Source organism: Neodiprion virginianus, chromosome 5 (assembly GCF_021901495.1).
Source record: "Neodiprion virginianus isolate iyNeoVirg1 chromosome 5, iyNeoVirg1.1, whole genome shotgun sequence".
Lineage (NCBI taxonomy): Eukaryota > Metazoa > Arthropoda > Insecta > Hymenoptera > Diprionidae > Neodiprion > Neodiprion virginianus.
In genome coordinates, this window is record NC_060881.1 from 951,344 (window position 1) to 978,903 (window position 27,560).

Genomic DNA, 27,560 nt, shown 5'->3' on the forward strand with positions numbered 1-27,560 from the left:
ATTTTTGATTCGTTTAATTTTTGTGTACTCTGTACTATAATTATTTCGCAGTTTTATTTGAAATTACATGCGTATTCAAACGTATTACAAATCGATGATTAATCGGTGATTCGGATTGAAAGTATATCATCTAAGCCTTGAAATGTATTATATATATATATATATATTATACACAACAATATGTTTCAGATTACCCCGATTGTATCGATCAGTGATATCTGCGGACTATCAGAATGTACGGAGGTCGTTTTTTTCTTCCATTTCTTCCGTAATCCACTCGCAACGTTCGATTATCTCTTATCGAGTTTCGATGATTTCTCTTTTTTTAAAAGAAACATAAAACATAATCCCGTCGTAAGGAAGGAAAGATAAAGAAAAACAAAAAACAACCGGTCAACGAATACTCGACCTCTACTGATTCTGTATTACTATCCCCTAAGCTTATTGAAAAAAGGAAATCGATCATAAAATTATGATAAAACTTTGAAATTTTCCTAATTATAAGCAACAACTCTGCCAACTTTCAAATCGGTCCCTTAATTCATACCAAAGTCATGCAAAACGAAATAACTGGTTGTAAAAACTACATGTATTTTACGTTTAAAACTTTCAAAGCTTGTTGTTAAAGACACGCGTTCCAGGCAATCTTTTGAAACTTGAAAATGAATCGCGCACGCGCGATTCTTATCGGCTCTTCTCGCAGGCTGGCCATCCCGAGTTTCAGCCGTCAAACTCTCTCTGCCGGCGATGTGGTTCGTACGAATTTTCTAGGTTAGAATCTCAAATAATTGAGCTGCCGACTCGGAAAGGTTTGGGAAGCATTTGTTGCCGAGCCGGAAAGGTAATTCTTCAAAGAACGGTTGGAATCCAATGCTCATGCCCTTTGAAAATTCAAACGTAGACATTTTGCGTACGTTGGCCCGCCTGCGTCGCGGACAAGAATATATCGCTGCGGGAAAATTTCGCCGACCAATGAGATTTAATTATTTGGCGCACGCGCGGTTGATTTTCAAGTTTCAATAGATTGTCCCGACATAAAGAAGTTCGTTACACTCCCAAAGCTCTCAGCAGCATCCGCAGGCCGTTATCGCGGATTAAATATACATATATGCATATATATATATATATATATATATACATATATAAATAGACAGTGTGCAAGGTCCGGTTATGACTGTTTGCAAACCGGTTAGGGACACTCCGTATAAACTGTCAAACGCTACTCGGTCGGTCAACTTTCTACGCTAATTAATAACCGACCGAGCGTATGCGGGATAAATTGTGTTGAGGTAGACCGATTTTCAAGAGTCCCGATCCAAATGATGGATGGATGGATGGATGGATCGACGTCTGGGCGAGTATAAGATTCACGTCGATGTTAATTATAGAACTCTTTGAAATTCTCCCGTAGGCATTGACCTAGTACACATACGAGCACGCTGAGGCACGTGTGGGAATCATCCACTCGCGTTATTTATACCGATTATAGATATATGTACTGTATACACATTTGCTCCGCAAGAGATTTGGACAGCTGCAGAGGCAGATTCAAGGGCTCCTCCGCTGCACGGCGAGAAGAAGAAGAAAACGAACGCTGCTTCGGCTGCGGAATGGAGAAATGATTTTTTCGATTCCTTCGTTCCTGCGAAAATTTCGCTCAAATAAAATTCCCCGACTCTTTATCACGAAACTTGGGTAATCTTGAGCAGCTTTTTTGTGCACAAAAGTTCCGTAAGTTGTGCACGTTGAACGTATAAATTTCGATCTAAAAATCACACGGCACTGCTTCGTCTCGCACAAATAATTAAGAAATTGAAAGACAATAGCATTTCCGAAATTTAGCTTAACCGAATTTACGAAGCACGTTTCGAGTTTCTGAGACGATTTTTCTTTTTTTTTGTAAGAAGTCAGTTTTTACCTACGGTCCATCACAAGTTCCTGATTTTTTCCCGACTACGATTTTCCCTTTTTCAAAAACAACAATTCAACTTCGCTCAACTTGCGTTATTTTAACAACCGTTTAACGAGCTCCTTTGGACTCTTTCCATCTGGTTGAAATCTGATACGGATTGGTAGACACGAGGCTTCGAGAACAAGTCCGACGTAAAATTAACCACTTCCTTGACGGCTTTGTTGCAGCACCTTGGAAGCTAGACGAATGTCGTGGATACCTACACCGAGTTTCAACGGTCAAGTTAACGCAAACGTACGTAATACAGTTATTGTCGTAGTACACGCTCTGCCTATACTTTACGTCATGCTACAGTATATTACACCTACGTTACACACTATCAAGAAAGTAAAAATCTTTTACCGTTTCTCATAGTACGTGTCATAGGTGCGGTTGTGTCTGTATAATACCCTCGACCGTTTTGCGTTACCTCGTAAATTCCTCCCTAAATTCCCATCCGTCAACATTATCACTACAGGCAAAAAATTCGAAAGATATTTTATTCATATAATACTCCGTAATTGTAATTATACATTTTTTCCCTCATTTTACTTATGTATTTCATTTTTTGAAGAGAGTGAATTATTCGTAACGTTAATGTAACGATACATTTTTAGGAGAAACGTATTTTTAAAAAGCAAAGTTTGCTCGAATTTTGGAAATTAAACTCTTTTGAAGTCGTTCTAAGTTTTCAAATCAATGATTTTAGTTTCAATATTTCGTTACGTTATAACGCTACTGACTTTAATCTGTGTTACTGGTTTTAGTTTTTTTTTTTTGTCGTGCTTCAAAATCACGCCCGCAATTTGTTACGAGAGATTTTACGTTTGCATCATACGCTACGAATATTCGAAACTATCACGTTTTTTTTTTCGCATCTATGGACGCGAGCAGTTCTACAACATCTATAAAAGTGTAATATCGTCAAATTAATTGCTCGCGTGGTCCGTGCCAATAACTATTATCGAAATTGCCGCACAGACGTGTGTTACGACTTTCGTTTTATCCATAATTATATATATATATATATCTATTACAGCTGTATAATATACAACTTTTTCAAATCTTAAACTCGAGGGAGAAATTAAGCGCAAAGAAAACGAAATAACGAAATGATCATCGTCGTGTCAAGTTATCGAAAGCGACGTATGTAATCGATCGTTAATGAAATAATCGAGGTTGTTTTGACATGCTGATATGTATAACAATATTCAGCAAAATGTTATAAAATCAAAAAATTCTACGGAAATAAATCCGGGGGTGTAAATGTTTTATTCTTGTGAGAATTTTGCATTGAAGCATAAATAACGAATAGAAAGGAACTTGTTTTATTATTGTTATTATTATTTATGTTTGTTCTTCTCAAGTGATTTAAATCCGAAACAAGTCATTCGTCGACCGAAAATATTACAGGTATGTGATAACTTTCTAGAAAGTTGTAATCACATTTTTACACGTTTATTTGTAGAAGGAGAATTTGAATACCTATAAATATCAATTTTACGACTACCGTCAATTATTATACGTACCTACTTATATTATTCTTTCAAATCTATCAATATAATGTAAATTTCAGAAATTGTAAAAAATTTCATGTGCGGAGAGTTAAAGCTTGAATAAAGCAAGGTACGTAATATAATATAATACAATGTAATGTTATGGAAATCGAATTCTTCCGATCTCTGTCCTGCAATCCTGCAGCTAGTCAATTTCTTTCTTTCTTTTTCCATTTTCAACAAGACAACCGCATTCAGACAGAGAGAAAATGGCGAATCATTCGAATTTCGCAAGGTCCATTCCCCGTCATTTCGCACTTCGGTGTAAAAGTGTATAAGGCAACGGAATAAAAAGTAAAAATGAAGCAAAATAAATAACGACACGAAATAAAGCGAAAACAGCTCGGACTGAGGTAAAAAAGCTAAACAGAGTAAACCGGGAGAGGAAGAGAGAAAAAGCGTCTATGACACACGGCAGGTCACGTTGCCGTGACACGCGGTGATTCAAATGTCCGTGAATGGAACAAAAATAAAATGTGTCAACGGTCTTGCGAGACGGTCAGACGGTTCAGCGTTCCCTTGTACTTCTCAATTTTTCTTCTTCTCTTTTTCTTGTACAAAGTTTTCTTACGCACGGCATTATTCCATTAGTGTATTACGAATGTCTGATTTTATTATCAATACTCGAAAGATGTACCGGCGGTATTTGATACCTAATTAGTCGAGTCAAAGGTCGGTAACGCAAACGAAGCTGCGAAACGGAACTTGAAAAATGAGATTGAAGTTGGTAACGTTAGCGTAACGAAAGATCGGGAAAAAAAAATTTATTACTTTGCAATTTTTCAATGACTTTTGAACGAGTTGGGTTTTAAAAATTTACGAGTAATATTAATAGTAATAAATAAACAAAGTGTAATGAATAAAAAAAAAAAAAAATAGAAGAATGGAACTCGGTAATCTTGGGTTTTTGGGGTGGCTAAAAACGAATCCGAAGTAAAAATTTCAAAATTCAAAATAGCGGATCCAATACGGCGGACTGAAAGTATAAAAATTGATCCTATTCGCTCGTGTTATATCCGCCATTTTGAATTTTCAAAATTCCTCATATCTGACCCCATTTTTGAACCCAACCCGACCTCGAGAACCCTCGTCTACCCAGTTACAACGAATTTGACTGCAAGGAAAAACGCATGCTCCAAAGGGTTAAAAGGACGATTTCAATTTGCATCCGCGCATGCTTTGCACGTGGCAATTATTAAAACGCGCGACACGCAAGGTGTACGTATACGTATGCATAGACGCGTCGTGTATCGTTACATCGTCGCCCTTGAAAGACCAATGACATGATCTCTCCTTCGGCAGCCGCGATCACGCTTCGCTTGATATAGCTTCGCCCGCTCGCGAATAATTCGCGCGTGACAAAACGTTGAAAATGAACGAATCGCGTCCCCTCCTCTCACAACACCCGTTTCATTTTCATGGACAATCGTCTCCGCGTTTGTTCGCCACACCTTACAAGCATCTCGGAAACTGTCGGCACAATTGCACCGCCGGCAATTCGCTTCTTATTCGCTCTTACAATTAGACGCTTCTTAGACGCTCTTTACAATTCATCTTCGCGACACGCCCGTCCCGGAACGTAATTCGGTCGGCAACGAGATCGCCGATTTCTGTCGACTCGCGAATCCAGCATAGCCTAGGAGAGCAAATATCCGAGAGTACCAATCGGACCGGTTCACCTTCTCGGTGACATTAAGGATGGTATATACTGTATGTATAATCCTAAATGTCAATCGCGAGGTGAACGCGCATCTTGAGCAATTTCGTGGTTCTTTTTTTCTTCTTCTCGTCACATGTTCCATATCGCATGGATTCGTATCGGCGGGGCTTTGCAACCGATCAGCGGTTGGCGAAAGGTTAATCCCGAAATTAAATTGAGCGGTACCAAAATAGCCGACGATTGGTTGTCGACAATAGAAACAAGACCCTCGAAGCACCTCGTCGTCTGTGCTTTGTAACGCGTAACAGCTCCCGATTCCTTTCTTATTTTACTTTCCCGTGTAGTCTTCTCGGCCCGCAATATCACGCAATGGGAATTAACAAAGATAGCAGCAGCCTGGAATAGGTTACGCTACTCGTAACTTGAGGTTTGCGATCTGAAGTGGGTGATTTTATTCTTCTCGTTTCGCCGCTATCGCGTTTAGTGGTTCGACGGTATGATATTAAAGTATAAGAGAAGATGGAACGTGGACGGATCCGTCTCGTTTCCACTGTACGATGATACTTCGTTACCAATCACCTCAAATTCACCGAAATCCCCTTTCAACCCGTAACGTTCAACGATATATTCACACTTACCAGGGTCCTCGATTGTAAACTCCAATCCGATAAGTTTCCGGGAGATCCTTCTTTGGCGTTCTTGCACCGCGATGACGAACTGGTAAAAACTTCCCAGTGATTTCTGGACTTGAAAAGTACAACAAGCGCACCTTTTTTCCACGATCGTATAAGTCACGTGGAGCAAATGAATCACCAACGCTGCACTGATAACAAACTTTTCGTACAACTGCGAACGAAATATCCGCACACCGAATCGCGCGGGTATTTCAAACCGGACGTGCAACTGCTTTCCGCCTTGACAGTTGGGTTCCCGGACTCGTTATCCTACCGATTTTCACCGCGTTCCTCCGTTTTTCGGCTAAAAAATCTAGGAGCCACCGCCAGACTGTCCGGTGCTTGGTGAACGTCGACGACCGGCGCGTACGAAAGAGGCCAGAATCGTTTGGCGACTGAAGTCAGCGAGGAGGGACTCCGTTCTGTACGGTTTGCTTGTGCGGTGAGCGAATGCAGAACGCCACACGGCAGTCGCCACGCCGGTTGCCTCGCTTTTGCTTGACTCAGCCGAACTCGAAACCTGTCCTCCTCTTCTTCGTGCGGCCCGGTCAGGGCCGCCCCTATTCGTCAAGGGCCTACCCGCCAGGTCAAAGGGCTTCCGTAGGTAATCGGAGACCATTCGGCCAGCTCGTTTCGGATTTATCGCCAGTCTTCTGATAAGTCGGAATCACTCCGAACCCATTGTGCCGAAGTCATCGCGATGCGGAATCGATAATCCTGTTCCGATTCTTCGTCGATTTGACCAGACCTTTATCTCGCCTTTCGACCCAACCTCACTTCGGTCACGAACCATGAAAGAATCGTGTCGGAAAGTTCAAATGGACGGTTCTTATTCCGTGTTACGAGTTTCGAGGATCGTTGACACTTTGGTGTGGTATTTTTTATTTTATATATATTTTTTCTCTCTCTTCTCCGCCGGCTTTTTTAACCGCCACTTATACGTCGGCTATGTGTGTTCAGTGTACACACGAATTAAGCCGACTAACGAGCCTCTTGCCGGAACCTTCGAAGCGCAGAGACGAACAACAAACCCTTGAATATCATCCGCTGTTTCATTTCCCACGAATTCTCTCTACTTGTCTCAGGTGGTCGGATGATGCGGTTGTCTAATCACTAACGAGATGAAATACTCGCGACGATGGATGCCGGATGCGGATTACCTGTGTCAATGCACTCGTTACCTCCCAAGGAGGAGGAGGAGAACCCATAGAAGCAATCGTTCGTTCGGCGTCTGTTATACCGTGCGGACAAAGTGTCCCCCCTGATGCGATTACAGCGCCGCAGGTTGACCCTATAAGTCGAATCGTAACAGTGCGCCAGGCGAACGCCCTGCCCATTTGTCCTGGATGTTCTTCGCCGGTCTCCGACGTCCACCCTCCTCGTTCCCGTCTTCTTCACGACTTGCGGACATTGGAGCTGCTACTGATTAGAACGAAAGCCTTATACATATGCTGGCGATCGAAATGTCGCGGGAAGCCAAACCGCAACACTCCCCGATTTACTTATCGATCCGATCACCACCATGTCCATCGGTTCAATCCAATACCGTATCATCTCCTCTTATCCACGCAGGGAAGTTGACTAATAGATTACATTATAGGGTATGGTTCCTAATTTGCCAATGTGTGGTTTCCTTCGCCCAACAATAGAATTGACACTTCCGTATACGAAACGCTTCGCCTGACAATTGGTAGCTTAATTGTTGTCCCGCGTATAATTTTAGATGAGGACATCGGTAAACCCGCGCGAACTTTCCATTGGGATCGTTTTGATGTGAAGAATGATGCGGCCCTGAGACTTCCCATCCTTCTTCAACTCGCCTTCTCTGTTACTGTATATGGATATAGGCGCGTGTGTATAATACACACTATACAGGCATCGTGGTATGTATTATACTCCTCCACCATTCTTCCTCAGTCGCTACGGACCACTCACTTTCGAAGCCCTGAGGTTACCTACAGCCTGAGGATCAAGAGGATCGACCAGATCGCGGGATGACGATCGAGGACTGGAGGGAATGGAGAGAAGAAAGGTATCTTAAGAACACCGACCCGACGGTTAGGCAGGTATATCACCGGCTCCCTCCTTTGAAGATTCGTCCTCTCTTCTTCCTTCCGCTACGACAATAGCGCCGAAAACTCTTTGCCAGGATCATCTAACAACGGGTGCCAAGTATTCTTGCTCGTTGCGGTTGTCTGTCCCGATTACGCGATACCAGGATACGGTGATTCCATCGGCGGTCCAAACTTCCGCGTACCAAAAACCGCAATAATAAATTACCGGTTATTATTCTGTGACTGTTCTTGATTGAAATTCTACGCCGATGACGTTCTTCATGAATATGCACCGCATACGACATGCGTCTCTTCTGTCTTCTTGGGCAGGTCGCGTTATGTGTCATTTACGATGAATGCCGTTACGTTTCGTATCGAGAATCGACAAACTGTGCTTGTGTTCAGTGCGACACAATTAGCGACTCAAGTTTTCATGCGAAGAAAAATGAATAGATAAATAGTGAAAAGACATGATCGTGCGGTCATTGACGTTTTGTACGAAGCAACTTGACGGTACGAAATACCGCGAACGGGGCTTCTTCATAATCGAGAATCACTCGTCAGCTGACTATAGCAATAACCAAGTTGAGCTTGAATACTGTAAAATTTCTCTATATCGAGTGATTCTTCCTTTCTCTTTACGCGATCGCCGAATGAATTTAGAATTTCGAACCCTTCGAATCGTACAGAGACCAATTTCGCCAGAGTTTGGTTTTTCCTGCGGATATACAATAACCGTTTGCTTACGACGTGCCATATTAAATTTATTGTACAGGTACGTACATATATATATATATATATGTATATATATATATATATATATGCAAATTACGGTCGGAGCTCGTGTTTCGCAATTTAGCCTCGCGCATCCATTCATTTTAAATGAGAATACCCCGACTGGATATCCTCGACAATTTCCTTTTGTAAGCAGATATTAGGCATAAACCACCTTGGGAATAACGAATCTCTTCCCAGACTTGGGTCTTCCACTAACAGGTGTAATAAAAAATGACCCGAAACCAAGGAATTCTTCGCAGCGATTTTTCCCCACGGTTAAATTATTTTCAGATTAACGTAGGTGTTCCGCGAAAAATAATTTATCTTGCCGTTGCACATACCGATTCGTATTTTCTCACTCTGGGTACTTGCATCTTATTTTTACACTCCTTGAGCGCGCAATATTTACGATCGCCGAGCCGTAATCCTCGAATCCAGAATATTCCACTTCGGAAGGATTCGTACGTTCGGTTGCAGAGGCTCGTAATAATTCAAAGCCACACACACGTTACACCTATCAAAGCTTAACGAGTTTTATATCTGCACCGCCAACGTCAGCTGTAGTTACACATCCGTCTCTACATGCGGGAAAATATTTTCACTAAGAACATCTGGTTATACTATTGGGACTATTTTTAACGGCAGGAGGGGTTCAGATGGCGTCAAGAAGCAATTTGATAGCCGCACCCTGCGGCTTCTTCGTTGCAGAAATTCCCAATCATTGGCCTCCAGTCTCGTTTCTTCGAGGTTCCAAAGCAAGTGGGCCATGATTAAAAACTGGACATCACCGTCCGATCGCAATGAAACTGCGAGCTTTAGGGCCTGCGGAAACATCCTCCTCCTCGACGACGACGTCACCAAAGTCCACGTGGACGCTGACCGTGTGCCCGGAGTCCGAGGGTCGCGGCTAAACGCGGAGTTGTGGAAAATGGCGGTGCCAGACTATCGTATGCGGGCTTTAACGGGTGCGCGGCGATTTCGATCGAATTGACTTATACTGGGGCATGTAGCCGGCGACGGGGGTCAAGTTCCACGCACCAGGCCCGCTTACCACTTCCATTTCTACCCCATCCGTCAGTATTGTGCGCGCCCTTGCCTTGCTCGTACCTTTTGCACACCACGAACCGCTCGCGAGTGCGGCTGCGAGCTTGTTGCGAGAAATTGGTTTTCCAAAATATGTCCCAAGTCCGTTACCTCGATTAACGATTCTCAGTCCACTCGTTTCCAAATTCGCTTGTTCTTCGAAGTGAGGGTTCCTTATCCCGCTACCGATCATCCCTGGCTTCGAGAAACTCGAAATCGTCCTTAAATGCAACTGTGCAGAATCTTACCGAAACTGGAATTGGTTGTTCCGGCGTCTTCAAGGTAATTTTTACCCTCACACCGTTTCGTTTCAGGGAGACGGTAGTCTCGGTCATGTTTCGTTCCAATTAAACGTTACTGACGACTGGTTTAGACTTAATTTGAGTCCGTCTGTAAATGAGTTCCCACTTTTTGCCGGACGTATTATCTTTGAATCTCTCTATTCGTATGGTTGTTAACAAATCTATTATACAGACGTTTTGTCGAGTTCAGTTTATAATTAGACCACTCACGGTGTGGACTCTTTTAACTCCGTATCTTATGCATTTTGCAAAAGCGATGCGATGTCCTCGGGGCAGAAATCGATTTCCACATCACACCGATTCTTCCACTAATGACTTTCCAATTGACCCGGCCTACTGCCGCCCGCTTTGTGACCGTGAAAATTATTGCGCCAGCAAACCGAGAATGTCTGGTATAAGTATTCACATCCAATCAACCGACTGGCCAAGCTTCAACCACCAGTTTTTGTTCAAGATGCAAACTCCGAACTCTCGTCAAATCCTCGTACACGCGAAAGCAAATTAATACAGTGTCATTTACTCGTTGAATATATGTGGTTTTTTTTTTCGTTTTGTTTTTCAGAACCGAATTCGCGATGCACCGAGTGGTTTAATGGCACCTTCCAAATTACACTATACCAGTTATACCTCACTGTCGATTAGCGAATGTCCGTGTGAACTCGAAAAGGGGTAACAATCAAACCTCGAGTCTCAAGTGCACGATTTTTAATTTCAATTCAAGCGTTGACGTATGGTGCTGCTAAAAACACCGCCAGCCTCAAGAGGCAATAGTCCTTCTAGAAAAGGATCTAGTCCTCAGGAAGGTCTCGGGGCGAGTCCGGAGGTTCCAAAAGGGAAGCAAACTCAAAAGCGTGGAAGAGGCAGCCGAGGCAGCAGTCCAGGAGATCAAAGCACCGGATCGCGAGGCAGCAGCCCTGGAAAGAGTCCCGTCTTCAAGGGAAAGTCGAAGACCACGCTGCCACGCTCACAAGGAAGCGAGTGAGTGCCAAATTGCCTCGGTGATGGCGAGTGCCGTCCTTCATTCGCCTGAACCGCACATTCCCATCATGCTTAAGACCGCACGAAGCTGAAGCTATAACCAACCTAATTTGCTGTTTTCATTAAAATCATCCCAGTGATCAAACTTTCGTCAAAGGATCCCGCAGAATCTTTATGGAAATTGGCTGGATTTACAGTACGTTATGGTACATATCCTACCGAGCGAAAGTTCTCATGGTGACAAGTCCTAAAAATCGGTAGTTTCCGAAATACAGGCTTCGGAATGGGGTGTACGGATTTTTTGATAGGTATCTATGAATTACGCAATTTTTATGAATTGGAAAGCTTTAAGGGGGACTTGAAATCAAGTTTGTTACTCAAAAACTGCATAGCCGATTCGGAGAGTCTCGTTCTTCACGCGTAATCTGACGTTGCACCTTCTTTCGGTAAACCAGCGAGTTCATGGATGGAACCGATGCATCGATGGAATCAATCACAGCTTCCTTCCTATCTTTGAGAATCAACCGTGCAGTTTTTTGAGTGATTCGTTTGACTGAAAGTCCCCTTGAAGCTTTACAGTTCATGAAAATGACGAAATCCATGGATATGAAAAAATCTGTACACCTTTATTCCGAAGCCTATATCTTAGAAACTGTTAATTTTCGGGACTTGTGTTCACGAGAAGTTTCCATCGGCACGATACGTACTATAACATCCTGAAAATCCAGCCAATTTCCATAAGGATGCTTCGGGGTCTTTTCACGGCTGATTGTACTCTCAGAGTACTATTATTCCGGCCTTAAACTTCAGCAAATTATTCGACATGCAAGAAGCCCAAGGCATTCGGCTACCAGGCATCATCAGCCTCGCTGAGACCGGCCTGACTTAATCTTGGCGGTAGAAATCGACCCTCCAGCAATCAATTAAACAGACAATAAGTCTGTCCGTTTCCTCGCGTGCGCGTATCTGACTTTTAGTATTTATATAATTTATGGGTGTAATATCGTGCTGGAAGGCGATGTTTTTCAGGATCACAGGTATCCCCGTGGGCTTAGTTAACGCCCAGCCTCGTATACCGTTCCTGCAATTATCACTTCCGAGCCTAGCTGACCTTCGTTGGCACGCCTCTGACAACCGGCTCTAATTCCTCCTAACTGGACGCGACAAACAAATGTCATGCCGAGATGTTCGGCTGGGTGCATCTATAATTAATCCCCCCCTCATTTCGGCACAATCAAAGGTCAGCCGTTACCCTCGCTTCGAGCCGAAATAACCGCGGGTGCGCAGCTTTTATCGACGATACGTGCATGGCATGTATCTCCTGGTCTATTCGTCACCTTTATTCGACGCCTCCACAATTCCCCACTACCCTTGTGAACCTCGAACGAGGCCGTTGGCCTCGACGGAAAATTGAGTCAACGGTCTCTCCTCACAACCGAGCTCAGAGTTTAGACTTGAAAGGAAATTTTCCAGAGACACAACGCTGTCTCTGAGCTAGGAATCTGTTTACACCGAACGATAAACAGGGTGTGAATTGTACTCAACCTTAGTTCGAGGTCAGGATGAGCCATTAATAATTTCATCGATTAACACTGAAAATTTTAAATACTTGTAATTATGCATCACGTTTGCGGTGCCAAAAACAAGCCATAATTCGAGGTCGATGTGCATATTTTTTTGCTCTCACAACGGAAAGTATCCCAAGTCGATCTCTCCGATTTTATTTATTTTGTAATATATTATTTTAGACTAAAAGCTAACGGGGTTAAACCATCCGGCAAAGTAAGGCATGTCGAGGGGTGATTTGGCACGTTTTTTTTTATTGAGGATATTACCTTTTTCATTTCTCGTTACGAGAAAACTTTTCCAGTTCGATTGGTTAGAAAATATTATGTTCTTGTGGGTGAAATTGCCAAATCGCTCCTTGGCATGCCTCACTTTGAAGGGTAGTTTCACCTCCTCGAAGTGTTTAATGACAGATGTAAGAAAACAAATACGTGTCGCATAGTTTTTAGTCTACTATGACATGTTGCAAAAGAAATCAAATCGGAGAGATCGACCTGGGATACCTTCCTTGAACGTATTTTTTCCACCGATGTTTAGATGCCTTTGAATCTATTTTTTATTCCATTCAAGCCTTCCAATACAATTTATACCTCAGATTGTAATTTTGATTTTGAATCGTGTTAAATCTGAATCACTAAATAGTAACACTGAACTTTCCTTTATAAGACGTTACTCTACTTGTCAAATATGGCGAAAGAAATGTTTTGTTGATACGTGATATAAACGCGATTTCACTCGATGACACATATCGTGTCCATCCGACCACTTATTTATTGAATCAGAAAAAAAACATTTCCTCCGCCATATTCGATCAAGTCAATAAATCCTTTCACTGTGTAACACTAGGCTACTTTCTTCAACTTTTCCCGATTCCCTTTTTTCGTTTTCGCTACTAGCAACATCGCTCCCTGTCTTTCTGACCGTCGACTTTCGGATATAAACGATCGTTTATTCGCGAGATGCTATCGGATCGGCCGATTTTTAAACAAACAATTCCTGTCAGTAATAAAAAAACGTTCTCCTCGAAGAAATCGCGACGATACTCCCAGGTCACCTTGCGTATCTAACCAAGCTCTGAGCTTCGTGTAACCTTGATTTAATGCGGTGTGCCGAATCGACGAAATCGATCGTCGAAATTTTAATGCGGCCAACTCGTGACTGGACAAAATTTTCGATATATGTATATTTGCAGTGACCGCGGCTTTGCCGCACGATAGTTAAAAATGAGACATCGCCGAAACACGAACACCCGTATCACCTAATCGTCAGCTCCACTCCCACGCTACAATTACAGTACCTTCGCGGTACCTTCAACGTTGAATAACAAGAATTTCGAATACACGTGGCGTGTCGTAAAAAAATAATAAAAACAAACAAAAATACGAACACGCCGAAGTATCGACACGACACGATCTGTTATCAGACTTTTTACCGATCGATTAATTTTTTCCTATTCATTAGGTATCCTACCGAGCCGCAATAATTGTTTCATATCTTCGTTTCAGATGTAACCAAAGTATGCAATTAGTGCCAAGGATGTTCGTCGTTTATCAACTTAGTTAGACGTGTAATCGTTACGAGTGCGCGGATGTGTCCCGAAGAATAGAGGAGTAAGAATTCGACTGGAAGAGTAACAACGAAATGAATTATTTAAAGAAAGGTCGAAGAGCCTAGCTTGAGAATTTCGGTTTTGCGTTAGTTGAATTTATAGGACCACCAATCGTGTCAGGGTTGTTTGCATCCCACGTGTTGCAACGAAATTGTCGCACATACGTGACTGTTGCAGGTACACCGGAATTGTTTATTTCTCGTTTCTTCGTCGTCTTCCGATCGTATAGTGAACCGGTAATAATTCGGCCTCGGAATATTAATACATTCGGCTCCCGAGGCTATCTCCTCGTTCTAAGTATACGCGTAACGCGAAGTAAACTTTCCATGCACAAGCAGATAATACGAGAAGCTTTATTGCAGGCACACTGTACGCTTCGTACGTCGTCCAAGTTAATTGCTCAAGCCCGGAATAATTCCCCGATCGTAAACTCCGCAAGCCCCGTAACGTTCATGTCCGAGAATTCATTTCGCAAATTAATCATTTGCCTCGAGTCGTTTCCTAATTTCCGCCGTTTTTCCTCTCAACTTTCTACTTTTATCTCGCTATATTTGACCTTACCGACGTTACGAGTGCCGAAATAGGAAATTTTCACACAGCGCCCCGGCGTGTGAGTATAATTATAATAATAATAATAACAACAACAACGATAATAACAACAACAATCATCATCGGACTGACGCAGAACTCAATATTTCAAACGGCGTATCTACCGACCCGCAGACTCGAGTTTCTTGTTTTGTTAACAAACAATGTTGGCTGCCAACAATATGTTTACGCTTGTTTATATCGGCCAGCAGGACTTACACGTATAACGTTATATAGGCATAAACACATCGTGGACAGAGTTGTAAATAGTTTATTCAATTATTGGCATTTCCATTATTCACTAATGTTAATTTTTTAATACGAAAAACTTTCATTAACCGTTGAATTCATTTTTCTGGTGGAAAAAATTTTCATTGAAACAATTCAATTTAATAGTTAAGGTATTATTTTTTCATTAAAAATTTGACAACCCTGATCGTGGATAAAGCAAACACCTTGTAATATGTAATAACAACGTCAGGGAAATCATATTAAACTAATGTTTTTATTAACCTGAAAATCCGTACAACTCGTCGGATTTTAATGAGAAACAGCTCGTTTTGTTCATGAATTAATTTCCGATAAATTATCCGAGACTGATTTTTTTTCTTGGGCTCGTTTCATTAATATTATTTATATATTGAAATACGTTCAGTGATTCGTATTCATATTATAAATACAATTACGTGTTTATAATTTTAGAATTGAAATTGTATGTTTAAAAAACAATTTCATGTATTACGAAGACGTTTTCAGTTGAATACATCCGCTAGATTACCTTCGCAGATATTTTTAAAAGCTTCGTTTTGTCACATTTTTTGACACGATTGTACATACCGTACATTATACTTAATTTAATAAAACGATTCGCGTTCACGGGTATAATTTGTCAATCAAAGAAGAAGGTGGAGAAAACAAAAAAAAAAAAAAAAAAAAACTCCGTCAATTTTTATCTCTCACTAAAATATGTCCACGTTATTTGCATCGATTAAGCTGAAGTGCGAAAGTGCCGGATGGCTCGATCAATTAAGGGAGTGTGAACCTGGCTAAATTCCGTAATGTACGTATCATCAATCATGCAATTTACGTATCGACGGAAATGAAAGTTTCACCAAGTTTGGGAAGCAAAAAGTTTCTGACTAATAAATTACCCAAAATCAAATGCTAAAGAGAATTACGTGGAAGTAAAATGTTACGAAAAAAATTCACCAAGCTACGTTAACTTACACTCTCAATCGTCCGGATCCAAGAATATGCGGAGCATGATTTCATTGATAAAAACATGGTGAAATTAACGATTACGAATGAATAACAACGTCATCAATAATAATAACCTCTGTACCTACCGCAGCATTAAAACCACTTATTTATATGCACGGCGCACTTGGTATTCACGAAGTTTTATAAGCTCGTCCCCTTTAATTTCTCGTCAATTAATTTACACGTACCTATTAACACGTGCCGGGCTGTTCGGCCGAAGTTAAATGCGTACAGAGCTGTACATTACCTATATATATATATATATGTGTGTGTGTATTTATACATACGTTGCATACATATATATTTTCTAAAAAAGCTTGCAGACAAAGCGCCGGTGAAACGATACAATCAAAAATAGCGGCGCTCTGGTTTTACTTACATTTACATGGTACTCGCGTAGATAATAAATACCGTGCAGCACACCTACATACACAGTGTACGTAAACACGAATGTACTGCGCGCATTGGTTGATGCAATTAATTTCTCAATTTATACTCTCGACTAAATGTAGAATTGCGTGAGATGTTGAGTAAATACATGCATGTATATCTCATACACTTTCGCAGATAATACAATTAAGGTCAATGTTTGCGCAATTGCATGTATATCGAAAGCGTAACGCTTATGCAGGCCGTTGCATGTGAGGTTGTATTGCCAAATTGCGAATTAACTCCAATCTCCGGATCATTGTAATATCGTTTGCATTCTGCGCAGAGATATTCGTATTGTACATTCTCGATAAGGAGAACAGTTGGGAATGACTAATCGTCTCGTAGTTCGTTATTTATGTGTACAGCGTGTCGTGTTTAATTACACTACGTTAATTACAAAAGTTACCACATTTAATTTCATCGAAATTTAGAGGTCGGTCGAGCTGACGTTGTTCCATTTATGAGTTTACCTTAGTATACGTATGGAGTCTGAAAAGTAGACGATTTTTATGCCTCTCCAGTTTCCGACGATTTTGTTATCACGTATATCAGGGTGGACACACAACTGGAAACCCTGAAAAACGTGGAATTGTCTGGTGATTTTTAATTAAGGAATGGAAAAAACTGACACAACACTACGTTATGCACAGTTACGACTTAAACAAAATTCTGCGAAAAAATTTTACAATTCAGAACAAGACTCCAATCTTAGATTTAATTAAAAAAAGGGGAGGATGTGGGGGAAATTGTTTAAGCAAAAAAAGTAAAACATTATGCAACACATACACGGAGTATCCGAGGCCCCAAAGTTTTTTCAATCATTCTTCATTTTACTCGCACAAACAACCTTTTCATTCAAGCAAGCCGATTTTAAAGTTGTACGTTCAAGTCGGCTCGAGGTCAACACTGGACCCCTTGTCAGTGACCAGGGTTAAGAAATTCAGATATTGTAAAGTCAACTCCTCCAGTTATCCCGATGCTGCAAAATTGCAAGTCTTCTTTCAACCTTTCCTTGCATTAATTAATGTCACTAACTTCAGCCTCACAGGCACGATGTGTAAATGTGACGAATATGCATATCCACGCGTAGGTATGTACACCGGATTCAAAGATCCAGCTCAAAGTGCATCCGTAGCGAAAAGCGGTAAATACATAGCCTCCCTACGATAAGCGTTAGGGTGGTCTAGGAACATCGGTGCCCGCATACACCGATGTCGTTATCGATTGCCTCGTTTGTGGAACACCTCGTGTGTGACCGTCCATTGCGTCCAGCTCGCTCGATATTACAATAACGCAGCTTCGCCCATGCCTGTAAGACAGTTTTGTGACACGGAGAACACACGGCGCATACTGGATGCACGTACGGTACACCCGGTAACGTGTGAAAATGGATGTCAACGTGTAATTTGGGGATGCGAGTTGATGGCAGACACGCGGCTTGAAAGTTTTCAAACCGGTGATACTTACGGATTTTATGGCCGGCACTAAAACCAACCCCGGTATACGTGTGCTTACGTATTACTTTTTTACACAGCGTGTTATCCTAGGACACCATCTTCTTACTTTCAGAATCTGTTTACAACGTAATTACATAGTTGTCGATGGCGAGTTTGACCCTTTGAGTCGTACCTGGTGGTAAGTAGTCTTACCGCCGTTTTTTGTATGTTTAGAGAACTTTCAAGAAAATTGGCCCACCCTGAATATGAAATCAGATTTTAAAGCTTCGAAATGGCGAATCCAATATGCCGGATGAAAATTTCAAACTCCATCGAATCTGAAGTAAAAACTCTGTTCAGGGATTTTTGGGGTCGCTGATTAGGAATCTGAAATCAGATATTGAAAATTCAGTATGGCGAATCGAATCAACGACTCCGAAAATCCCCCCATACAGTTTTTTGACCGTATTCGATCGAATTTGAAATTTTTGTCCGCCATATTAGATCCGCCACCCTGAATTTTTCAAATCCGTTTTCAAAGTCGTAATCAGCTATCCCACAAACCATAGTATACTATATCGTTATAAAAGTTGAATCGGCACAGAAATGTGCGACTCAAAGGGTCGACGTATTATAACCAAAACGTTACGATAAAGTTTCACGAATCATATACTTGTACTCGAGAAGGTGAAAAAAAAAAAAAAAAAACTGGAAACTTGAGCTCAAAGTTTCGAACTGATTGACCATATAGTATCATAGATTATGGAAATGTGAAAATTATATTACACTTTTATGAAAGCAAATGGTTTGAATGCTGAAATCGTTGTTTGTACAAATGTATATTATATTATTACAATATAAGATGCGAATTAATTGTAAATGATCCGCCACCGATTAATTGAACAAGAAAAATCTGCAACATGCTAAACTTTGTTGTCGAAGAAACCGCGTTCTGTAATTTCTATTGAAGAACAAAAAAAAAAGAAAATAACGAAAGAACAACTCGACCGGTGAGAGGAAACAATATTTTACTCTTTCTAGGAATATAACGACCATGTGTCACGTAACGCGCCTATCAAGGTGGATATTTTTAACTCTACCACCCTCCGCTTCTAAATACTTCACAAACGACGTGCTGGAAGTGGTGAAGATATCGGATTGCGGGGCAGAAACGATTTGCGAATTGATTGAAAATTTTTTCAATAATTCATCAAGGCCGACACGGGGTGGTTGCCTTGCCGTTTATTGTCAGCGAACGTTAGAATGAAAGGTGGATCTTTTTAAATAGCTGAAGTATTCAGGTGGCAAGGCACGCGATTTCCTCGTGCTGTTATAGTTACGTACAGAAAGGTAGTCAATTCTCGACATTAGCGGGTCTCAGAGTGATGAAACAAAAAGGGGAGAACAAGGGTTGAGCTACGACAAATACCGTGAAAGAGAAAAACGACCACTGGCCGGTATCAAGAAGGGGAAAGAAAGAGGAGATAGGAATATAGTCGAGTCAGCTCGACAGAGAGAAGGATGGCAAAAGACGTCCAGACGAGACGGTCTCGTGATTGACTTGGACGCGTTTTTAAATATTTAACGCGCGCGATTAGCCGCGGAGAAAAAGATGAGAAAAAAACTCGACAGCGTGACCTCTTTACGAAAAGTACCCGAGTACTCGTTTACGTTCCACCACCAGTAGGAACAGAAAAGCCAAGTATTATACATGTACGTATACACATACATATATATATGTATATATATATATATGTATATATCGAACGGTATTCATTCGATCACTTTCCGTGATTGTTGCTGCACTTTTCATCAAGACAGACGTGTCGTTTCCACTTATCGCATGAGTAGAAAATTGAGGCGAATGCTTTGTCAGATTCGCGTGCGAAACGTGGAATGGCGCTAAAGTACACGGCGTTAATTACCCATAATATTAACGATCATTTTTGTACCCTCGTACGTCATAAAAATTTCCAGACATCGCTGTCCGACTTGTGGCAAATAGAAGAATTTTTTTTCAGTTAGAAAAACCTTTACAGGATCGGAGCTTTATCGCGTCGAGGATAAGGATCGATATTCATTTAATTATCTTACGTAAATTGATTAAACCCAGTCGGGTATAACGCATCCTGCCCGTAAGAATTTGAAATACCGTTTCTTCGGGCTCCGATCGCCAAGTCAGATTAGAAAAATTGGACACAGTCCGATCGTGAAGGAAAAAGGAATATGCGAAAATCGATTCATCGATTTCAACCCTCCCGTCCCTTATACTCTGCATATTGTAGAAACACGTTCACTTACATGCCGTTACGCAAATTAAATTCGATTTATCGTCCCACTTCCTGTCTCCTGTGCGGGTATACATACATGTGCATACTGTGCGGGTATACAGTAAATCAGGTATACTCGGTCACTTGAGTAAAAGCTCGAAGCTAAAAGCTACACCGAAGTCTCCGAGCTTCCTATATTTTCATTTCCTTCTGTCCGCACGAGGTGTTAAAAACGTCTAGGAAAATTAGTCCGGACGCTTCTCTTCTCCGGTTGATACATAAATAACCATTGGACGCTTTTCGATGGGCTGTTTCATTATTATTTATTTATTTTGTTTCTCTCTCGTCGTTTTACCGACTGTAATGACCACCGAATAGGGGGGGGATATTTGACTCCGACGAATGTCTAACCCATTTTTCCTCTCCGACAGAACCGGCAGCATAGAGAGACTGGAGGCAGGTGACAAGAGGGTGATTGCTACCCACCAATTACTACCCGAAGACAACATAAACGTGGTGGTCAGGTGAGTCGAGCTGTCCGTTTTATTACACCCTCGCAAAACCGAACGATACCCAATTTCCTACGACTTGTATTTGACGGACAAATTATCCGCGTGTTCCTCCTCTGCACACATCGCTGCGGGCAAGGAAAATCGAAGAAATTGTAATTCGCGGTTCGCTTTCATGCGATTTACCAACACTGTGTAATTTTCAGGGTCCGACCACTGAGTAACAGGGAGATTAAATCTGGCGACGAATCGGGCGTGCAATTTCCTGGCAATGGTCAAATTCATGTAAGCTATCTTTTTGTTTGCTTTTTATTCGAGGTGCCACTCGAAAAATTTGCGACACGTAGCGACTTGCACGAAAAGATGTTATATACGTTGTGCCGTTGTAACTTTTGAGCGATGAAGAAAAGCTTGAATTTTCTTTTCTTTCCACACGATCGTGCAGAGCACAGAGTTTCTGAGAATTCAAACGTCAATCATCTTTTTTTTTTGTGTACACTTATTCGTTGACTTGTTCCAATTGACAACTCTGGCGTAAACCTTAATCGCTTCAATTACTAATTTCAGTGCGATGGAATACCCAACAGCGGTGACAAGAAGCCCAAATTATTCTCGTACAACGTCGTGTTCGAACCGGCGGCGTCACAGGAAGACATTCTCCAGTATTCCGGTGTTAAAAAACTCATCGAAATGGCCGTCGAAGGATTCAGCTGCACGGCATTTTGCTACGGGCAAACCGGTAGCGGAAAAACACACACTTTGACCGGGCCTCCGGGTTTGGTGAGTGAGGATGCCGATATTTCGCAAATCGATTAATTTTTCGGCAAAAATTTTTATCGGGAGAAGGTGAAATTTTTGCTGATTATTGTTCGGTAATCGAGTTAATAATTTGTCTTCAGAATTATTCGTCGAAAGTCTAAGAGAAAATATAAAATTTATTTATTTATTTATTTATCGCGAATATAGGACGTGTAAACAAATGGTTGAAATTTGTACTTATCCGTGAAAAAAATATCTTTTGCCAATCCACGATGAAAATCCGAATGCCAATTTTTACACAAACTTAATACACACGAAAAAATGTTGTTGTTGTTTTTATTTTCTCGTCATATTGGATCCGCCATTATGAATTTTCGAATTTCGAATTCAGATTCGCAAGCAGTGACCCCAAAAGCACATGTATGCAAAATGTATGCATGAAAGGGTTAAATAGACTCAATTTGACAACCTTTGGTATTGTTTTTCATTTCTTTTTTCTTTATTTTCCTAGTTCAACGGGAAAAATCCCTACTCCGAAGGTCACGGATTGGTCTTTCGATCGTTCGTCTACCTCTTCAAGATACTACAAGAAAGACAGGATTGCAATTTCGTGCTCCGAGCGTCCTTTCTCGAAATCTACAACGAAAAGGTTTGAAAGCTCTCGTTGTCTTTTCTTTTCTTCTCAAGCTACGCGTGTATTAAAATTCTTCCCTGCTATTCGCTCAACATTTGTCATCGTCATTTGGCAGGTTATCGATCTCCTGAATCCTGGAACAAGTAGGAAACCTTTGGCGGTAAGATGGAGCAAAAAAATCCGAGGTTTTTTCGTCGAGAATTTATTCACCGTCGAGTGCGAAGAGCTTGACGATTTATTAGCCGTTTTGGAGGAAGGTAATTCGATCCTTGATCGAGTAAATCTCCGTTCCCTTCAAATTATACCTAGTTTAAGTCGCCGCTCGGTTACATAATTTTTTTCTTTCTTATTCACCCTTCACAGGCATGCGGAATCGCTCCGTCGGCTCGCACAACATGAACGATCATTCCAGCCGAAGCCACACCATACTGACCGTCCACATCACCTCGGAACAACAAGTAAATTATCAACGTGACTTAACTTTGTGACTTTATGAATCGATGAGGTGGTCCGTGTTCGGGGTGTTGGCGAATTTTTTCCACGCCATCCCCCCAAATCAACTTCAAATAATTCGCTTTGTCCGCGAAGTTGATTTGAGGATTGTGGCGGAAAAAATTCATCAACCCTAGATAACGACCACCCTGATAAGTTGAAGTTCGTTCGAATAATCAACAAATATTTCTCCCTCATAATCCGCAGATGGAAAACGGAGTATTTATTTCCAAGCAAGGCAAGATCAACTTTGTCGATCTTGCGGGCAGCGAAATGACGAAGAAAACACAGAGCGAGGGTAAAACTCTCGAGGAAGCTAACAACATCAATAAAAGCTTGATGGTGCTAGGTAATATACTCTCTGCAAGTTTGCTGTTTTCTGTCGTTTCTTTTTCTTTCATGATAAAAATTCATAACGTCAACACTTGTAGAAGCAAGTATATCGGCGGAAAAATCGCGTCATTTCAAGAGGCGGAGCCGCGAACCTTTCGTGCAACATTTACTTTGACCCGAATTACTGTTTGAACGAGACTGTCTTACAGAGTCGACACTCGCACCTCGGCAAATAGTTGGTACAGAACCGTTTGGAACGGGCTTATAAGTCACGGACCTGTCAATGTAACCGCCAAAATATACAGAGAGAATTATCGACAAGCAACGGTGTGCAAACATCGAATCGTCGCTGTAATGAAACGCACGTCGTGATCCGTCCATCAATCGTGTCTGTTTCAATGGGCTATGGCGATTCGGGCGATCGAAAATTACCAATAAATATTTCATTATACTTCTATTATGTACATACATACTGTTCATGGAGTCGCGAAGACAACCGGGACACGACTGCGAACCACAATTTACTCGTATTCATAAAGGAATACATATAATGTAAGACCTGGACTAACTGTAATTACACGTCATCCATCATTCACGACGTGTTTCGTATCAGCTTTCTAGGGTCGATTTTATGCTCGTTTGGACGTACTCCAAAATTACATATGAAATTTTGACAATTTTGAAAGAAAAATTTTAACGGTATAACTTATGTACCTGACTCTTCTCTTTGTAATGTCAGACGATATTTCAACAATTTTTCTTTTTCGATTTGACTAGCTTCGCGTTCGATTTTTAATTACCATGCGAATATATTCTCTATTTCACCGATTTCAACAACTTTTTTTTTTAAACCATTTATTCTTTTCTTTCAATTCTTTCTCACCGAGAGACTGATGTCAGTATGTACTTAAAAAAAGAATCGAGCATCTTCATTTTTATCGTTACAGGATACTGCATCGCTTCGTTAAGTGATGGGAAAAAGAAAGCTGGACATATTCCTTATCGGGATAGCAAACTGACGAAACTACTTGCGGACAGTCTCGCCGGAAATGGAGTTTCTCTTATGGTACGAAGACGCGATGAATGCACCGAATTGCATTTATCCCGACAAAGTTGACTACGTTATCGTAAATGCAAATATGTACTCTGCTTTAACTTTCAGATCGCATGCATTTCTCCGGCGAGATCTAACGCGAGCGAAACTATAAATACACTGCGCTACGCGGCGCGTGCTAAAAAAATTCGCACCAAGCCGATTATCGTTATGGTATGCACGTTTCTAAAACTTTTACCGCATGCCAAATTGCAACCGACTGCATTGTCGTTATTAGACTATTTCCCAACCGTTGGTCAATGCCCTACGACTTACGTTATGTTCTCGATTTTTCCACACCCAGGATCCCAGGGAAGCTTTGATACTCAGCCTGAAACGAGAAGTCGGCGCTTTGCAAACAGAGAACGATCACTTGAGGGTAGCGCTCAACTTAGGCGGGGAATCCCCGATCTTTGCGCGGGTCGAATCCAAGGGTACGTAAAATTGAATGTTGATCGCTCGACAAATTCTTTTTTTCGCATTCAATCTCTCTCCCTATAGACAAATTAATCGCTTCGATAATCCCGACTGTCTTGAATTATCCACAGCTGGGGAAAGAAGACCGCTTCCAACACCGCCTCGAGTTGATCTTGACAAATTAGCGGAACTCGAGGGTCCGGAACTCGGCCAACTTGTTCGGGATTACATCACCGAGAACGAGGCTCTTCGACGGGAAAATGCCGAGCTTTACGTCACCAGGGAACAAGTAATGCGCGACCAGGAACAGGTCTGCAGGGAAAATGAGAGGCTTTTGAAAAAACTTGAGGATGTTAATTCGTGAGTGAAAATTTACGGTTTTTCGGGAAGTTGAAAATCTTCGTTTCACCTACCGTTCGTTTCCGTAATCATACGTGTTGTTTGGCCCGTTTATTTTCGCCGTATTTCAAAGCACGGATAATTTTCAGCGTCTGTTGTCGTTCGCCTATTATTCCGGCTCGGCCCAATTACTCGGCGGAGTTGTCGAGTAGCGTTAACGGCGATTACGTGCCTGGAGCTGCAAACGTCTGGACGAATCCTAATTCGGACCCTAATCAAGCGACGTTTACGACTTCCAAGGTATATTCTCTATTGCTAGAAAATAGCATAACATAGGAGTAAAAACGTGTTTTCATAAATTAGTGCCACTTGTTTTTAAACTAGAGATGTATTACAAAGAACTGTCTCAGAAGCCACTGAAACCCCTCGTATCTGCATGTTATAGTCGATTAATCATTACCGCGTAGCGAATGTTAAATTCTTTCACTTCAGGACAATACCGGTGGAGAAGTAACGTCTGGCGGCTCGGTTCGCGGAATGCCTGAAAAAGTATTGAAAGAATTGGACAAGCGACGAATCGGAGGAAGTTTTAATAACATCCTAGAGGCGTACAAGGACAAAAGTCATCACAGGAGAAACAACTCTTGGGATAATGGAAATGTGGCTAATAGTCCGGATCAAACCTCGTCTCCTGTCGACCCTAGCCAGTAAGAACTAAGACGTCTCATCTATAAGTAGTAACGCCAGTTTCCAAGTACGCATAAAGTAATTCAGAAAATCCATACAGACTATTAAAAATAAAAAAAAAAATGGACAAACACAATACGAGCATGAAATATACTTCAAGCTCAACTTTATGCACTGTGCCTGTGGTATAAACCAATGAACTTAAGTTTCTCATTAAGCTGTTGTAATAAGTACCGGTATGCCCGACGATATTCTTTCAAGTCTGATTTCGTTCCCCCTGATTACAGTAACAGAAAAGGTGCAACCCTGCGAAGAACGTCGACAGTGCCGGAAGAAAGGAGCTTAGCGATGTCAAATTTCGATGATAACCATCCGCCGTTGAAGAGCCATTCTTTGAACGACGACACTTCTACTCCAGACTCTGTTTTAAGTGGGCCGATCCTGGAAGGTAACAATTTGGCTCCGGGTACTGCTGATTCCGTTGCTCCAACCGCGGCATTTCCTGTTATAGCTTCACGTACATCATCTCCATTCACTTCCCCGGAATTTGACGACGGTATTGAAACTTCGAACGTTTCCTCGCGTGGATCAAGACCGCGACAAGAAATCCCTGGCTCGGCGGGTACTAAGGTCGCTAATGGTTTGCCCGCACATCGCGTTTTTGGGAGTCTCGTTTCGCTAGATGGTGACGATCCACATTTTTTGTCTACCTCGCTAACTAATAAGCATTAGGTATAGAAAGGAAGTTATCCGCATAACTTTAGTCGCAATTTGGTACGATATTTTACTTGAACAGTATAAATTATATAACATATTTAAAAAGGGATGATAATTATGCATAAAGAGTACTATTTGTTTATTTATGTACTTATTTGAATGATATTGACAGGATTGCGAAGAACGTAAGTTATGACGATAAATTTACGTTTTTGGATAAAACGAATAAACAACTACTCTTCCAAATCAAATCGCAATATCTTCAAAATAAAATAAAAATATATATATAAAATCACACAGGCAAATTAAAATGGTATTGACGCACTGAATTCAGTTTGCGCAAACTTCATTGTGAAGTTACTGCAATTCGAGTTGGAACGAGAAGAATATTCTTCAGGCAGTGGAAAAAAACTGTATACAATGAAGTCTAATGGGCAGGCTCAAACTTGACGATAATTATGAAATGTATATTATATTTTAGCGTCATTTACCCACATATTAGATAACTGAATATAACATAGTGAGAGAGTATATTGATTATACCATAATTCTCAAACAGTGTGTTTTGCAACAAGAGATATTTTTACCCTGTGTGCAGAAGTACGTATTAGTGGTATGCTGTAAACCGATGAAATAATTAAGGAAATGGTATAGCAGACCATTTACCTCTAATTTCTTACGTTTTAAAGAACGTAAATGTAAAGCTAACCCGGTAGTTGACTAATTATTGTAAAAGATTGAATCGTTGATAATGGAGTGCGATATTTATAATACAGTGTAGGTGTAGCTTACATACGTAATTAAAATGCAGAAGGTTTGTTGTGAAATATTGTGGTTGTCGTCAGTTTTCTTTACTCCGCACCGTATATTACTCAGAATCTTGTATTCGTTATAATTTTCATTTTACTAAACAGTAGAGCAAATAAGAAGGCAGCTTCCTCAGAGAACAGCAATTCAAATTGAATGGCGGCAAGTTCGTCCGTACAACAGTATGTTAATAAACGGTCGACTCGTTGTTTCAAAGGCATTGATCTACCGATTCGTCATGGTTATGTGATTGTTCCGCGACTCTACCGTTAAGTATTTGAAAAGGCACGAATAAATAAAAAATTTGAAAAAAAAACGTTCGCCATATCTCGAGTCGTTGTATATTTGTCAGTCGACGAGCAGTCACTTGACATTATTTATATTGAAAACGAATAAAAACTGGCAGAAATATGAAGCATTTGCCATACTCGCAGTTGTGCGAATTGGGGTCCGAATCATAACAGAAATCCTAAAGTTGAAAATATCCTATTGATTTATGTATTAAAATTCAAATCAGTGATTTAATCTCTGGAAGTCCGTAGGTACGCTCGCCGTTGACGAGGTGTATAAAAATTGC

At 41.2% G+C, this 27,560-nt stretch overlaps 2 protein-coding genes across 10 annotated transcripts in view; one reads left to right on the plus strand and one right to left on the minus strand.

Annotated features, from left to right (window-relative positions):
* LOC124304369 (unconventional myosin IC) overlaps positions 1-6,309 on the minus strand; it is a 26,116-nt gene extending 19,807 nt beyond the window's left edge. Inside the window, exon 1 of the mRNA XM_046762468.1 lies at positions 5,806-6,309. The gene's annotated coding sequence lies outside the window, so the exon portion shown is untranslated. The remainder of the gene's footprint in view (positions 1-5,805) is intronic.
* On the plus strand, positions 2,132-27,003 carry LOC124304370 (kinesin-like protein KIF12). Of its 9 annotated transcripts, none has more exons than XM_046762470.1 (17): positions 2,132-2,206; positions 7,565-7,873; positions 10,779-11,035; positions 20,628-20,720; positions 20,912-20,990; positions 21,273-21,485; positions 21,976-22,113; positions 22,214-22,355; positions 22,462-22,556; positions 22,798-22,939; positions 23,871-23,989; positions 24,086-24,190; positions 24,321-24,450; positions 24,565-24,793; positions 24,922-25,072; positions 25,265-25,479; positions 25,747-27,003. In XM_046762470.1, exons 3-17 carry the CDS (start codon positions 10,788-10,790, stop codon positions 26,189-26,191), a joined length of 2,544 nt encoding a protein of 847 aa, XP_046618426.1. In that variant the 5' UTR covers positions 2,132-2,206; positions 7,565-7,873; positions 10,779-10,787; the 3' UTR covers positions 26,192-27,003. The 9 variants fall into 9 exon arrangements, 8 of the variants coding, with proteins under 8 accessions (XP_046618426.1, XP_046618429.1, XP_046618427.1 ...); XM_046762472.1 differs by lacking the exons at positions 2,132-2,206; positions 7,565-7,873 and adding an exon at positions 9,758-10,037 and having other exon boundaries at positions 25,747-25,907; positions 25,971-27,003; XM_046762473.1 differs by lacking the exon at positions 10,779-11,035 and having other exon boundaries at positions 2,133-2,206.
* Positions 27,004-27,560: the final 557 nt, after the last annotated feature.

What these genes read in the sequence shown, in the direction of transcription:
- LOC124304370 (XM_046762470.1), top strand. Translation starts at nt 10,788, where the DNA reads ATGGTGCTGCTAAAAACACCGCCAGCCTCAAGAGGCAATAGTCCTTCT. An exon ending in ATTAGCCGTTTTGGAGGAAG is followed by an intron (nt 22,356 to 22,461) that starts GTAATTCGATCC and finishes CACCCTTCACAG; the next exon opens with GCATGCGGAATCGCTCCGTC. An exon ending in GAAATGGAGTTTCTCTTATG is followed by an intron (nt 23,990 to 24,085) that starts GTACGAAGACGC and finishes TTTAACTTTCAG; the next exon opens with ATCGCATGCATTTCTCCGGC.